The sequence below is a fragment of the Cavia porcellus genome, unplaced genomic scaffold (genome assembly GCF_034190915.1).
Source record: "Cavia porcellus strain 051 isolate PalLab524CR breed Dunkin Hartley unplaced genomic scaffold, mCavPor4.1 scaffold_20, whole genome shotgun sequence".
NCBI classification, from domain to species: Eukaryota; Metazoa; Chordata; class Mammalia; order Rodentia; family Caviidae; genus Cavia; species Cavia porcellus.
This window is the reverse complement of record NW_026947503.1, coordinates 50,519,127-50,534,616: the sequence shown is the minus strand read 5'-3', so window position 1 is coordinate 50,534,616 and position 15,490 is coordinate 50,519,127. Positions and strand designations below refer to the sequence as shown.

The 15,490-nt window shown below is 37.4% G+C and overlaps 1 protein-coding gene across 2 annotated transcripts in view; it reads right to left on the bottom strand.

Moving 5' to 3' along the window:
- Window positions 1-15,170, bottom strand: part of Dsc1 (desmocollin 1) — a 28,843-nt gene extending 13,673 nt beyond the window's left edge. Inside the window, exons 1-8 of one of the 2 annotated variants that reach the window (XM_003474017.2) lie at window positions 14,838-15,170; window positions 11,784-11,868; window positions 9,699-9,901; window positions 8,429-8,548; window positions 7,413-7,568; window positions 4,433-4,577; window positions 2,222-2,388; window positions 913-1,047 (exon numbers count right to left, since the gene is read on the bottom strand). In XM_003474017.2, coding sequence (XP_003474065.2) covers window positions 913-1,047; window positions 2,222-2,388; window positions 4,433-4,577; window positions 7,413-7,568; window positions 8,429-8,548; window positions 9,699-9,901; window positions 11,784-11,868; window positions 14,838-14,900 — 1,074 coding nt within the window. In that variant the 5' untranslated portion in view covers window positions 14,901-15,170. The remainder of the gene's footprint in view (window positions 1-912; window positions 1,048-2,221; window positions 2,389-4,432; window positions 4,578-7,412; window positions 7,569-8,428; window positions 8,549-9,698; window positions 9,902-11,783; window positions 11,869-14,837) is intronic. The other variant, XM_063231807.1, reaches the window with a different exon arrangement.
- Between the last annotated feature and the right edge of the window lie 320 nt (window positions 15,171-15,490).

Sequence of the window (15,490 nt, the reverse complement as noted above, 5' to 3'; positions counted from 1 at the left end):
AGTCTGTTAAAAACATGCAATGAAGTCATAGAAGGATGACAGTTTTTGGATTTAGGTTTGACCCTAGTAATTCCTTGTAAATGGTCAAGTTATTGACATAGCTTTTATTTCTGTCTATTAAATATGAGATAAAATACGTTTTCACACATTGTAGGAATTAATGTACAAACATCAGATGGCTGCGACTATCATGGTAGTTGCAGGTTTTTCATTTTTGACTTATACTCCATTGTGGATTAACGAAAAGTGGAAAGTTACTCATTAAAAATTCAAGAAAAAAAAAAGAACCATTTCCTCGTTACAGCCTAAGAAAAAGTCTGCTTTAGGATGTGGAGGAGAATGTATTTAGATTCTAACAGAAAATAAAAAGCAAGTTTCTTTCTTATTGTAAGAACTGGAAGCCTGGAGTGGTGGCACACACCTGTAATCCCACCACTTGGGAGGCTGAGGCAGGAGGATCTCTGTGAGTTGGAGGCCAACCTGGGTTACAAAAGGAGTTCTAGGCCAACCTGAACTACATAGTAAAATCCTGTATCAAAAAGAAAAAAGAAAAAAAACAAAAAAACAACTAGTGGACATGTGGACATCAGTGAGAGGGCCTTTTCTTCACCTTGTAAAAATAATTTAAGTCCAAAGAATCTGCCTCGGGGACAAACAATCCAGAAAGCAAGGACCACGTGAACTGCCCCAATGATAAGCAGCTCTTAGGTACAAAGAACATTGCCATTTCTGTGGCAGCCAGAAATCACTGGCACTTCAGGAATTTTTACCAAAATCATTTTCCTCTTTGTGTTATTTGTGAGTAGAAACTCTTTAAATCAAAATATGTGGTTTCACATGGCTAACAAATTCTACATTTGTTTTTCAAAAGCGAATTCGGAATGAATCAGAGAGTGAAACAGATGTACTCACAGAAGTTTGTGTGAAGTATGGAGAATTGTCATTTTCATCCTCAAGTGAAATGGTAATTGTTCCCGTAGTAAACAAACCAAAAGGCTGGCCCCCCATGTCTCGCACTTCCATTATTAACTGGTAAGCATCACATTTCTGTAAATACAAAAGCAAAAAGGTACATTTGTGTACGCTGTTTCCTATAACTTGTAATTATCATCGTCACTCCATGGTGCAATTATTTTACAAATATTATTTTAAAATATGTCATATGTAATATATATTGAAATAGGATGTTGGGCATGCAAAACACATGTTCCACCCTTGTTCTATACTTGGAGTCCTAAATTTGTTTTTTGAAAAGAGCATCATAGACCTAAGCACAAAACAAGAGATTTGCCAGTTAGTACAGTGAGATGCTATGATGCCTAAGATAACATTTCAAAGTTTAAAGCTACTTTTGCATATTTGCCAAAATTTGAGAACAGTCAAGTTATCCTTTAGTGGATAATTGTATTAACTGGTACATTCAAACAATAGAACACTTCTCAGTACTAAAAGGCAATGACCTACCACGCCGTAAAAACACAGAAAAGTGTCCTAAATGTAAATTACTAGGAGAAGTAAGTCAATCTGAAAAGGCTACATACTGTTTGATTCCTCCTATATGACATTTGGAAAAACTAAAAGCTACAGAAGTAGAAAAAATATCAGTGATTTCAAGGAGTTTTGGAGAAAGAAATGTGTAGAAGGAGTAAAAATATTTTTAAGACAGTGAAATCACTCCACATGACACCACAGTGATGGATGTATGTCCTTATGCGTTTGTTCACATCCACAGAATATACAGATCAACGAAGGAACTAATGTAAACAATGGCCTCTGGGGGATAGTAATGTGTTAATACGCCTTAGTGATTGCAACAATGGGCCACGGGGTGCAGACGTTGCTTCTAGGGGAGCCTGAGTTTGAGATAGGCAGGGATATCTGTACTTGCTGCCAAATTGCCTATAGACCTCAAACTACTTTAACAAATGAAAGTTTACTAATATTTTTTTAAATTAAATATTTGGTGGCCAAATAAAATTGCTTTTATAAAATAAAAATAAAATCAAATTTTACCACTGATGTGTCCAATCAATTCAGTGGTAGCGAGTGAAACCAGATAAGGTTTCTAGATAAAGTACTTTGTACCAACCCAGCAGCTCTGCAGCCTAGGGAAGAATGCTTCCGGAAGAGCCCACAATGGCAGTGTGTAACCTATCCTGGGAGTTCATTATCAATGTCTATATGGCTTAAAGACTGAGAAGTTACCTAACCAATCCCTTACCTCTCTATCCAGGAAAGGAGTAGTTGTTGTAATGACGCCTGTGTCTGGATGTACAGTGAAATGCTTTGGATGATCTGGGATTTGTTGCAAGATTTTATATTTCAGACGAGTATGAAGGGTGCCAGGTTCATCAAGGTCTACAGCAGTCACTTGACCCACAGAAGTGCCTGTGTAGACAAATCAAGTATTGTCAAAAATTGAAAGCATGATATAATTATAAATAAAACATTAGCACTGAAGCATTAGTGCAGTAAACTGTACCCAAAGCCACAAAAAATGTTTCACAAAACATGAGGAGTGCACAAATGCTTTATAGAAGATCTCCAAGCTCCTCTTCCTTGGGACTTCAATTAGGTGACTATTGTAACAGGATTTGTCTTTCACATATATGAGAACGGTCCCCACCCAATGCTTGGTAACTGCAGCTCCTGAATTCTTTTTTCCAGCCAACTACCACAGTTCATGGGCTGTTTTTGAATGGAACCTTTTTGGCATACTTTGTCATTTTTATAGCCTAATCTAATGATGTTAATTAGAGATGTATCTTAGTATTTAAAAATAGAAACTTTATTTTTATATTTTAATAAATATGCTGAATTATTAATATATGGAAGTAATTATTAACTATGTAATATTAGTTAACAGTCTATCATTTAGACAAACTTCACAGCTCAGACATGAGAGTATTAGGAATACTGCATCAGCAATTCACTGATTGTGAGACAAATGTTATATGTATGTGCATACGTAGCAATAGAACAGAAAATATCTCATGCTTTTTGGTGGGCCTACGTCACAATCTTGGCTTCAAAGAGCATTAAGCCAGTTCATTTATATTTCAATTTGTTTGGACACTATGCAAGGAAAGCAATATACATGTTGTTCTAAACCTAATCCATACACATCTGTTGTTATAATGCCATATATATTGCTGAGTCCTAGAAAATATAAGGGGCCTTTATAAAGATTCTAGTTATATACTGTTTTATAAATATACCCATGACACATTCACAGGGTAAAACAGAAAATATAAACACTCATCTATTGCACAAATTCATTGTGATTAATCTAGCTATTTAGAACCTTAATGTATTCTTTTTGGCAGGTATTACAAACTGGATAAAAACAGTTTTCTTTATAAAGCATATGGTCTTGCAAAACTAGAAGACCAAATATTGTGTGTCCTTGAAATTCAAGCATTTTATAATATTCTACGTTTGTTTATTTTTTTAATTTTTTTTGTCTTTTTGAGACAAGGTCTCACTATCTAGTTTGAGTTGGCCTTGAATTCACTTTGTAGCCCAGGTTGGTCTTGAATTTGCAATATTCCTCCTGCCTCAGCCTCCTAAGTGCTGGAGTTAGAGGCATGTGCCACCACACCTGACCTACATGGTTGTTTAAGACATTAATGAAAAATTCAACTGAGGCAAAAATCTTTTAAATCTTTTATCATACTAGACACTGGTTAAAAGCTTAGGCTAAAATAAAAGTTAATATCCAACAGTCTTTTAATAACAAGAATTCACAAAGGTACACATTATTTCAGTAAAAATTGCTATCATGCATGTATAATCTACAAAAGTCAAACTCTCTGAATTTTATATGTCAGTTAAAACTGTTGTTTGGTCCCATAAAATGTTTCTGCAACTGGTTTTTAATGCCACCTTGTTTTGTTACTGTTTTGGACTAAAAGGGAAAATTGAATTTTCCCCACACTTACCCTTCAGATAGACTTAGTGAATATCATTAAGAAAAAAAAATGAATAAATAAACAAATGAAAAAATACAGAATGTCTAAGCATACACATGCAAATCACACTCCACACCCACAGAGAACTGAGTCAGACATGAGGTATATTATGCATCTGCTTAAATTTAAGAAAATTTGCTCACAGCTATTTGACCCTTAATAAGGATGCCATATAACATCAATTTCTGATTTTAAAAAGGTGCATGCAATTAAAAATACCAAAAATTTATGAAATGCAATTATGAGCTTAACCATTTTACGGTACTTATTGTCAATCTATTTTTAAATTTTTATTTTTTATTAGTACATGTTTGTAGCACAAAACAATTACACTCACTGTGGGGAGACCGTCAGTACATGTACACAACACATCTTAATTCTTTTTACACCCTTTTCCTTTGCCCTGCCTTTCCCTCCCTCCTTGCTCCTTCTTATCGTATCACTCTGATATGTGAACTTACCAGATCTGCAATTTTCAGGCACACTAAAAATTGTCATTTTGGTTTCAAAATAAGGGGCATTATCATTATCATCTTCAACTTTAAATAACAAGGGCAGTGGAAAATCTGGTGCATAGCCATCTGCAGTGGTCACATAGCCGTACACCTGAAAGAAGAAAAAGGTACCATTGGCTGCTCCTCAAATGACAAGTTACCCACAATAGTAAACCTAGTAGCAAGGCAAAGGTGTCATTTAAAAACTAATCCACAAAGGCGTCTAACTAGGCAAGGTTCCAGTGGAGAGATGCACACAGGCGCTTACATGCCTGCCATAGGGCTTCAGTCTCCTGGAGGGGTTATTTCTCATTTTCTTCCCAACGAGCATCATCATGCCTTCCAAGCACCATGAGCTCCAGGTGTTCTCTGGATTAATTGTGTCCTGTTCTACTTGGTAAAATGGTATAGATTTCCTCCAGGAAGACTGATAACACGTATTTTTAAAAGTTCATTTTAAAAATATTATTATTTATTTATACATTTATGTATACATATAAATAGTTACAATCATCTGTAAGCAATATCTCTGTGTGTTTTCCTATTTTCTATCATTAACATGGATTTCTTTCTAATAAAAGTGTTAATGAAAGCATACATGTATCTTAGCCATCAAGATTTAATTACTTTCCTCTTTAAATTCCATCAAATAATTTCTGGGCTCTCTTCACACGGTTTATGCATTGGTATTCTCCAATGAAATATTTTCTTCACCTAAGCCTACCTGAAGGAAATTCTGTATTAGCTTAGTTATTTACCAGAGATCATCCTGATTTTCCTACCACAATCATCTCAAAAATGAACTAGAACTGAAATCACAAATGCCACACTGCTTTTGGTCTCATTAGCCTCGCTATGGAGTTGCTGAGTTCTAGAGACTGTGGTATTTTTGCAGCCCTATCATCCAATTTCTCTTCGCTATTCTCACAGCCATCATCTCTGTGCAGTTCCAAATGTCCCTTAGGTATCTGGCTTCCCGACTTCCCTGTAGTTGTCCTAACTGATTTTTGCCTGCTCAGTCTATGTAGCACTCAGAAGTCAAGCTTCATTTTCATAAAACACAGTTTTAATCATGACACTCCCTAATCAGATTCTTCAGCAATCTGCTAACCCTCTGCCACGGTTACCATCAGATCCTCAGTATTGGGTTCATAGCATTTGGCTATATATATATCCCCTGCTGGGGATGTGACTCGGTGGTGGTTAGAGTGCTTGACTAGAATGCAGAGGGCCTTGAGTTTTATTTATTCCCAGCACTTTAAAAACAGTATAAAGAAGAACCACAAAAATCTATCTTCTCCCTATTTCCTCATTCACTTTTCCCCCAAACAACTATGAGTTTTTACAATAATAAAATTTATACTTTGATTTCTGCCACTCTTACTCCTCAAAAACTCTTCAAACTGAGGAGTGAAATCGGGCTGTCGCATCACTGCTTCACCATATCACCGTCACCGTCATCACCACAGCCAGACATCCAGAGGCCACCTCCCTCAGCCTGCCTCGCGTGCCCGCAGACCTTCCTGTGTGGGCGATCTGCACTTTTCTTTCACAAAATGCTGCCACTTCTGAGATGTTTGGCCAGATAAATAATACTTTACTTTAAAATACTATCTCTTTATGTTTGACTACACATAAATATGATTTTACATGCTGCTGATTCAGATGAAATGATTTTGTTTCAAGCATGAGCAAATGATCTCCAAAATACATTATCATTGAAACTGTGACAGTCCACAGAATGACTTGAGCTGGGAAAGTACTTGAACATCAAACATAGTCCAATTCTTTAGGAAAACCCAGTCATATCCACAGAATGCAATAACAAGTTCTATTTTCTTAGTCTTTAGCAAGACCTTAAAAAACTCAAGGGAAGTAATGGTTTTGCCCACCAGATCCCATTATTTTATATGAAAAGCAATAATAATAAATTTAAGTGAGAGTATAGCAAGACTAATAAGAAATACAGAAGGTTATTTTTAGCCAGGTTAGAAAACTGTTATTTAAAGGTCATGGGCTTGCTATTGCCAAGTCCTTTCACCTTTTGAATTCTTCTGGAGCCTGAAAGACCTGATTTCTTTCAACCTTTTCATGCTCTATTTTCCCAAATTACTGTCCTCTTTGGAAAACTGCCAGCAGCTACTGAGAGGAACTGTAAGTTGAGACGTTGGGACTATTCCTTTTGCAAGGAACTTCTCTATTATAATTCAAGATAATAAGTGTTTTAACAGTATCACTCATCAGTATCTCTTAAAACTACTGCGATTTTGTCTCATACTTCAAGTTAGACATCAGGAACCTGAAGAGTTATGTATAATGAAAGGATTTAATGTTCAAAAGAGAATGTGTTTTGAGATAGACAGACTAGCAGATTACTAAGGAAATAAGAAGGTACCCAAGGATTTCACTTCTGAAGAACAGTGAGTGAGACGGGAAAGGAAAGAAGCACAGAGCACTCATGGTGAGGATTCAGCCACCGTGTGTGCACATGCACAATCACTTTGGACAAATGAGCCCCAGCCCAAGATAATGAAGTCACAATTTCTGAGCATGGCCCAGAAAACCATCTGGATTTTTTAAAAGTTTTTCGTTTTCACGTCATTTACAACGTGCAGTTATAGTTGAGAATAGCTGAGTACTTTATTATAGAGAACTTTGAATTAAAAGAAAAAGGTTACTTCTCCAGAATTCTGCAGATCAAAATCTGTTCTTTAAAATTCTGTCACTGTGTTTTGTGTATCTTCCCCTCATCTTTATTTTTTTGCTTATATCTACAATCTCTTTCAGAGCAATTGCACTATTAGGAATCGGAAGTTGATATGGAGTATTAAAAGTATATCAAAAGTTACATCCAATAGTTAACTTTTAAATACGTCAAAAACAATACTGAAATATTATAAACAAATAACAGAGGTACAATTCTAAGTAACTATTTCAACAGTCATACCAAAAACTGATTGTACTGCTCACGGTCAATGCTTCTTGTACAATAAATATCTCCAGTGTTTTTCTCTATGTAGAACAGGTTGAAGGGCTCTTTGTCCACTCCTGGTCCACTTATGGAGTAAAAAACAGTGTAATTCTGTGCAGCATCAGATTGAATCTAAAGGAATAAGTGACAGTTTAGGGCCCTGAATAAAGACGCCATGCTATCTCCCACCTAGCCTAAGGGCAGTTTCCTTGTTATCCTTTACTTTCTTTTCTATTCACCTCTTGAGGGTTTTTTCCCTCTACTTATTTATCCACCATCTTTCATGTACTGCAAATTCTTGTTTGCACTTTGTAATGAGCAATGCCAAAGGTTCTGCCATTTGTGTGACCCTAAATTCTTTTATTATTTACACATACAGTTTGTGGAGTATGATCCCTTTATCATTCCTACTCACTATTTATATTCCCAGGTGAAGGACAGTAGCATATTCAGTGATTTTTGAATTATTTGGAATTGAGAATTATGTGACTACAAAGGTAATATAAAAGTAATGCAAATTTTTCTTGCAAATTAATTCTTCAAAAATCAGATAGTCCCCAAAGTTTCTTATGCTTTTATTTTAGTTATGTGGCAGTAAGATAACATTATACAGCAAGTAGAAATGGATCAGTTTATGGAGTTTAAGTATTGAGCAAGAGTTGAATCATGACAAAACCTGTGAACATCCTGCACATGAATATTAAAAAGCCGAGCAAAGGATTTGAGTGAATTGGATGTAAATCTGTGAGCATAGGACACTCAAAATATGAAACCTGGTGCTAAATGTACATGTGTTGTGGGAGAAAGCAATAAAAGAGATTGGGTCACTTCTATACGACTCTAATTCTGGTTAGCAGATGATTTTATGCCATCGGTCATTTGACCTCTGATTCAGTACACTGTGCAACTTCCAAGTGAAAAGCTTTAACAACAAAAACAAAACAAAACAAAATCCTTAAAACACATGAAATCACATAGAAGAAGAGACACACCTGCTGGACATGCTGTGGAAATGGACCTAATGAGTTCTCCATCAGTGAACAGGGAATAGGAGCCCATCTCCTCTTGCTCCGCCTGAGGGATGTGTTATGGGGATGTCTATTCTTAGGAGTCTACATTGGGTGGAAAAAAAACAATATAAGAGTTGTTTTTGTTTCTTGGAGTTGTGATTTTTGCATAAACATCCAGATGGAGAAAATAAGTAAGAGTGATGCATAATAATATTAATAATCCCCCAGTGGTTTTCTATTTTTACACAGGCACATGAACACTTGCACACATGGTTTTGAACTCAAGCTATCTTATATTCTGAAGCATCTCCTGTTTCCTGATTTAGCTATCTAACAATCAGAAATATGTAGGGCATTGACCAAGATGTCACATTGTCATGCATTGACCTCTCCCATGAGACAACCCATGAGACAACCATTCCATGACAAATGATACAATCAAAATTTGTTCAAATTCTCTCTATAGTGCAAGACTTTATAGAACAAATAAAGACACAGGGAAGCATTTTCCCAAGTATATTTTATGCAGTGTGGCCTCACAACTAGGGTAAAAATGGTTTTGTAAGACTTGAGGGTATTTTAAATTCAGTGAAGAGGCATTTTTGCAATCAAAAGGAATTTAACTCAGAAATGCATTTCTACATTGAGTCACTTACTAATAAATGATTTTATAAGACTAAAATCACTGTGCTGAGTTTTCTTAAAGTGAGATGTGAGCTCCTGCAAGCTTCACCCAGGAGAACCACCAACATTTGCTGCAGTAAAATGAATGAGTGTGGAGGTGAGACAGACCAGTCTTTTGGACAGGCCACCTCTTTAGCCTTTGAAGGCTTCTGTTGCAGTGGGAGGAAGTTCTGGACGAGATGTCTTTTTCACAAGAGACTCAAAGCCACAGTGAATTGGGCGGGAGCTTCCCAGGGTGGGGCAGCGCCTCCAGCCTGCTTCCCTTCCCACTGAGTGTGGGACCCATCCCTGCCTGCGCTCCTCCTTCAGCTTCATTGTTCTCCCTGCCCTACCTCAAAACACTCTCTGGGAGGTTGCATAGTCTCTCTTGCTCCCTGCGAGTCAGTCATCATTCTACAACTCTGTGCGTAGCCCTAACTCTCCTTCAGAGTTCATTCTTATGCTAATTATGAGCAGAAAAGAAAAACAATCATTCAAGGATAGCAATTTTCACCAGAAAAGAAGTATATGAAACGAATGAGCCTCGTAAACACATTAATGCGCAAAGCTATTTGGATAGTTGCTATACCTTTTCTGTAGATGGCTCCAGTGACACCTGTGCCATCTTTTGTTCATCTAAATTTGAGATTGAAATGGTAAAATATGTCATCGAAGACAAGTGGAGGTCACGCATTGCATAAATTGTGCCATCTGGGTCAACTCGAAAGTCCTCTGGGTTGGCGCTGGTGTCAGCGATTGTGGCATGGGAGTTGGCATACTTCTTCAGATCCACTGCAGGGAAGATATTTCACGGCAGCGTGTCAAGTGAAACAGGAATAGAACAAGTTTGGCGAGAGTACAACTTTGAATAATGGGTGAGAAGCAGAAAGAGGGCGGCTACACCTGAGCACCTGCCCGTCCAAAGCTTAGGGCCCATGAAAATGAAGTAATCAAATTAGTGGGCACCTACTTCTCATTGCTTTCATCATACATTAAAAAACAAATTATCTTTCCAGTGCCATTAGATTCACTATTTTCACTTTTTCTAATATACATATACCACATGTATATGTATTGTGTTGCACTAACTGATATTGACTCTATGATGATCTAATACCATGTGCCTTCAGTAGAAGCTATCCTGTGACGCTGAATGTTGATCTTTTCTCAAGATTGCAATGTGTGGTCAGATCCTCTATAGAAACACTGCTCAGGGAAAGTGGGCTACAGCTCCCGTGAGCCTGGAAGGGAATCAGCTGAAATTCATTGCATCACTCAGTGGATTGCATCACTCAGCTGTGATATTTGGTAGGTTGGGTGCATTAAATGCAGTTTCTATTTACAGTGTTTCCAACTGGTAATGGGTTTGTCGAGATGCAATATCATTGTAAGTCCAGAAGCACAGACGATAGATAGATAGATATATAGACAGATATAGATAGATGATATATATGCATGCATATATAGAGATATACAAATATGTTGTTTTATATTGACAAATGGTTGATTATAAAACAGAATATTGTATTATAACTATATGACTTCAGTAGATTTGGGACCTGTTTATAGTAAGACTTGATAGTTAAAACTTGTTGTAACAATTTTTTTTTTTTTTTTTTTTTTTTTTTTTTGCTTCTTTGAGATAAGCTCTCACCATGTAGTTCAAGGCAGCCTTGAACTCACTATGCAGCCCAGACTGAACTCACTATGTAGCTCAAACTTATGATGATACCCTGCCTCCTGAGTTCTGAAATAACAGGCATGTGCCACCACACCCAGCCTGGTCTACTTTAATCTTGGTCTACTTTGATCTGAATATCTGAACATCTCACTAACATTGTATTACAAATAATCTTTGTGTAACACTTTTTTGAAGCTTAATTAAACACTTCACTTGGTATGCACTGATGACCGAGGTGCTAAGAGCCACCAAAATTTTGACTTTCACAAGTTGTGCTGTGAGATAGACCATATAAATGTTTTTTTGCTGTTTTGTTTTTGTTTTTTGAGACAGGGTCTCACCATGTAGTTCAGGCTTGCTTTGAATTCACTATACAGCCCAGGGTGGGCTCCAACTCTTGGCAATCCTCCTGCCTCAGCCTCCTGAGTGCTGGGATTGCAGGCGTGCCCCACCACACCTGGCAAACCATATGTTCTTGATGAACATATGTGTATTGTTATCAACCTTAAGTACAAATTTTACTTGAGAAATTCTGACATCTTCATTTTGTTTGTGATCCATTAGAGAAAGTTGGTATTAGAACTTGGGCAAAGGTATGAATTAAAGTGTGCTTCTGGTTGTGGGACCTTGATTAAAATAATTTAACCTTGTGATACCTACTAATTTTTCTGCAAGAAGAGTATACAACTAACCTTGGTATTTTAATTCTTTTTAAGGTCCAAGGATATAGCTCAGTAGTACAAGTGCCTGCCTGGCAAGTGAAAGGTCCTGAGTTCCATTCCCAGCACCAAAAACAACAACAACAACAGCAAAAAACAAAAGCTTTACTTAATTCCTTTTAAATTTAAAGCACCAAAAAAGTAGCCTACATTTCACTGTCTGGCCAGTTTTAATGACAAGTAGTTACTCTATGACTTTTATCTCAAACTGCAAGTGCAACCAAAAGCTAGATACAGCAAACTGCAAATATTAAACTCTCAATACATTTCTCACCTTTTGCGACTACTTTATTTGCCGGAATATAAGAAGGAACTTGTAAAACAATTTTCTGATAAGCATCACAAAATAACAACGGAACCTCAAAAAAAGAAGAAATCAGGAGTTATACTTAATCATACATTTTACATTTATTTTGTCTTATTGATAAGAACATTGTCAGTTTATAAACAAATTAACATTCTAATAATTCCTCTTATTAATATTTATTTTAAATGTAACCAGAAAGCAAGTCGATTTGGGGACACCATATTTATTATCGTTGAAAACATTATGGGGACAGTGCTTAAGGATCTGCACACTATATAACTGCAAGAAAACACATTTATATAGCAATTATTTCCTCTAAGATGATTCATAAATGTCAGTCTAAGTATTTAGTCTGAAGATAATACCAAATTCTAAAATTCAATATACACATATTTATACTAATTGTCAAATCCACATGTCTACTATGTGAGATAGTAAAAACATAGTTATTTCCACCGTATAGCTGATAAAGTAAGGAAATATTTCAAATCTTTTTTAATCTCATAAAGAATATTGTTCACAAATATTCTCTGTTCTCAAATCACTTTTCAGACTGCCTAAGCTAAACTTAAAATCTAAATGATCTCAAATCACATAATTAGCCTATATATATTATATATATAAAATCATGCAAGTAACCTAATTATATATATATATATATATATATATATATATATATATATATATAACTTTATTTGTTTGTTTCAGACAGGGTCTTGCTGTGCAGTTCAGGCCAGCTTTGAACTCACTTTGTAGCCTACGCTGGCCTTGAACTGGCAGAGATCCTACTGCTCCAGCTTCCCCAGTGCAGGGATTATGGGCATGTGCCACCTCATCCAGCAAGAAATATATTTTAAAATAGACTAAAAATGGGTACGATTTTTGTTATTAAATTCAAGACACAGCTGTTGTTTCAAAAATTTAATTTAAGTAGTTCTGCTGTCTATAATCCTAACACTGTGGGAGGCTGAGGCAGGAAGATCACAAGATTGAGGCCATTCTGGGGCTGGAATATAACTCAGTGAAGAGATCATGGGTTCAATCCCCACTAGTGCCAAAAAAAAAAAAAAAAAATCTAGGCAGTTGTAAGAAAACAGATACTATCCAAAACTTAAAATTATCAGTTCAAAGTCTTATACAGTTGAAACATTTTTTTCTTCTCTTTTGTCACTTTCTATTTATTTGCTCTCTTCTTTTTATCAAAATCACTATTTTTTGACTTGATACTGAAATATATCACAGTCAGAATTCCCAGAACCATATGGGTCAATTTCCCGATCAGTTCTTTCTGAAGGCATATTTCTAGAGTTGTTTGTGAGGAACAAAGAAAAAGGATTAGCATTCGATTAAGGGTTTACATTTCTTTCCAACTCAGTTCAAATCTACTAGAGATCTTATAGCAGTCTATATAATTTATAATTTTACAAATCTTTGTTAGGTGGAAATATGAAATGCTGCAATTTTAAAAGTCACATTTGTATTCAGTTTTAATTTAAATAATCACTTGTTAAAACATGAGGCATTCTTATTTGATCTTTAAAATATGTTTATCCTTTGTACCCAGGAATGCACTAAATTATAGAACTTTCTGAGGATAAGCCATTCCATTAGTAGTGATCTAAATATCTAATGTGGAAAGAAGTCATTGCAAGTAGAAATACACATGCCCGTGCAGCCACCCACACTTATATGCATACACCTGTACATTTACCACATATAACGTGGGGATCTATTTGCATACATATAATAGCCACATTCCTACTCCTACCTCATCTTATTTCCTCCCTGCCCAGGACACCACCTCGGTGAGGCCCCTCTGCAGACACAGCCAATGGGAGTATCCAGTTATCAGTGTGTAGGTCTCTTGGTTGATCAGTGGTAGGTGACTGGGACAGAGTTGTAATCAGATATCTTTTTAGCAGTATGATGATAATCAAGAATGTATGGGCACAGGTTCAATCACAGGATACTGGGTAAAGTAAGTCTCTAAAAAAAAAGTCTGGATGGGGGCCCCTTGCAACCCACATTTTGCATAATAGTAACTCAAGATGATCTCTTCTCCCCAGTCAGTTACAGGAGGAGGAGCTGAGGGTGAACCCTGCAGTGAATATTATTTATACAGAGAAAATGTTTATCACAATCAGTGCCATCTTCAAATCCTAAACACAAAATTTGAAACTAAAATATTTTACTGAAAATAACAGGAAATTCATGGCTCACAAATAGAGCATGAAGATGGAACACAACTCCTTGTTTCCCACCAAAAAGAAAACAGCATCTGACACAGTCACAGAGTTATAGCCAGGTAGGATGGCGCACTTCTGTAGTCCCAGCTCTTAAGAGGCTGAGGCAGAAGGATCATAGTGACTTTGAGACCAGCCTGGGCTACAAAGTGAGCCCAAAGCCAACCTGAACTACATGGGAGACCCTGTCTCAAAAAGACAATAAATAAATAAATAAATAATAGAAACATGAAACAGTTACAAACTATCAAAATGCAAGTCAAGTTAATGCCTTTTTCATAGATTGTTTTCTTTCCCTTGAGTTAAACAGTTTGCTTAAAGTAAAAGTTATGCTTTTCCCTTAGTTTTACCTGAACAAACTAAGAAAATCTGGGCTAATTCTTACCTCCCCTTTCCTCCCCCTGCAGCCCGGTGGAAGGAAGCATGTTAAACACGTGAGCTTATTTAATGACTAGCAACAAAGCAAACTTCAGAGCCCCTGGACCGAATGCTTAAGGACCAGATTTACTCCTCTGTTCATATAAGAACCACAACAAGACTGGACACAGGATTCCCCGGAAAACTTTAACATCTGGCCGTGGACATGTGAAAAGCAGGGTAAACTTCCTCATTTTGGATCACAAGTCTCTAAATCCTTCCCTGGTTTTTCCCGAGATCTGCTTTTGTTTTTGCAGTCTGTCTTAATGCTTCCCATCTCCGCCTCTTCTCTCTCTCAAGCCCATGTTGGAGAGGATGCAGGCGCTGACATGCTGAGTCCCTAATCCTTTTGGTTACTCACCAGGAGACAGCAGAGGAGCTGCTTACAGAAGATGCTCCCTGGGGCAGCGGAGGCCACAGCCATGAGAAGTGGTCCCAGTGGCCTGGGCCGGTGACCAGCTAATGGGTAGCCCGGGATGCACAGGGCAGCTAAGTAGGTGCTGGCCCTTGTCTGGATGTTCTGCAGCCACCTTGGCCCTGCTGAGCTTGCTTTGGAAGAGTCAGGAGGCAAGCGATAAATGACAGGAGGAGGAGCAGCGGGAGGACGGCTTCCCTCTGTTCCGTGGTCAGCCTTCCTCCTTCCAATCCAATTAGATCTGAATGTAAAGAGGTTTTCCTGCAAGTGGGGAGAGTGAGGTCTCAAACACCCCAAACCCAGTCACTGGCTCCTCCCCACAGCAGCTTTCAAAATTTCTCCTGCTACTTAACACATAGGCAGAGGCAGTAGGGAACACCCTCCTCCTCTGCCCTCCTCCCTTTCCCCCCAGGTTGATGCTGTGTATTCCTCCCTGGTTATTATCGCCTCCCACGGCCTCCCCTCCTTCTTAACCTTCCTAACCTGTCTTGCCCCTGGGTGGAAACATAAAATGTGCACAAACTCCACGCAAGGAAGTGATACCTCCTCGACTGCCATTGGCAAATCAGAGGGCATAAGCATGTGTAATCACATCCATC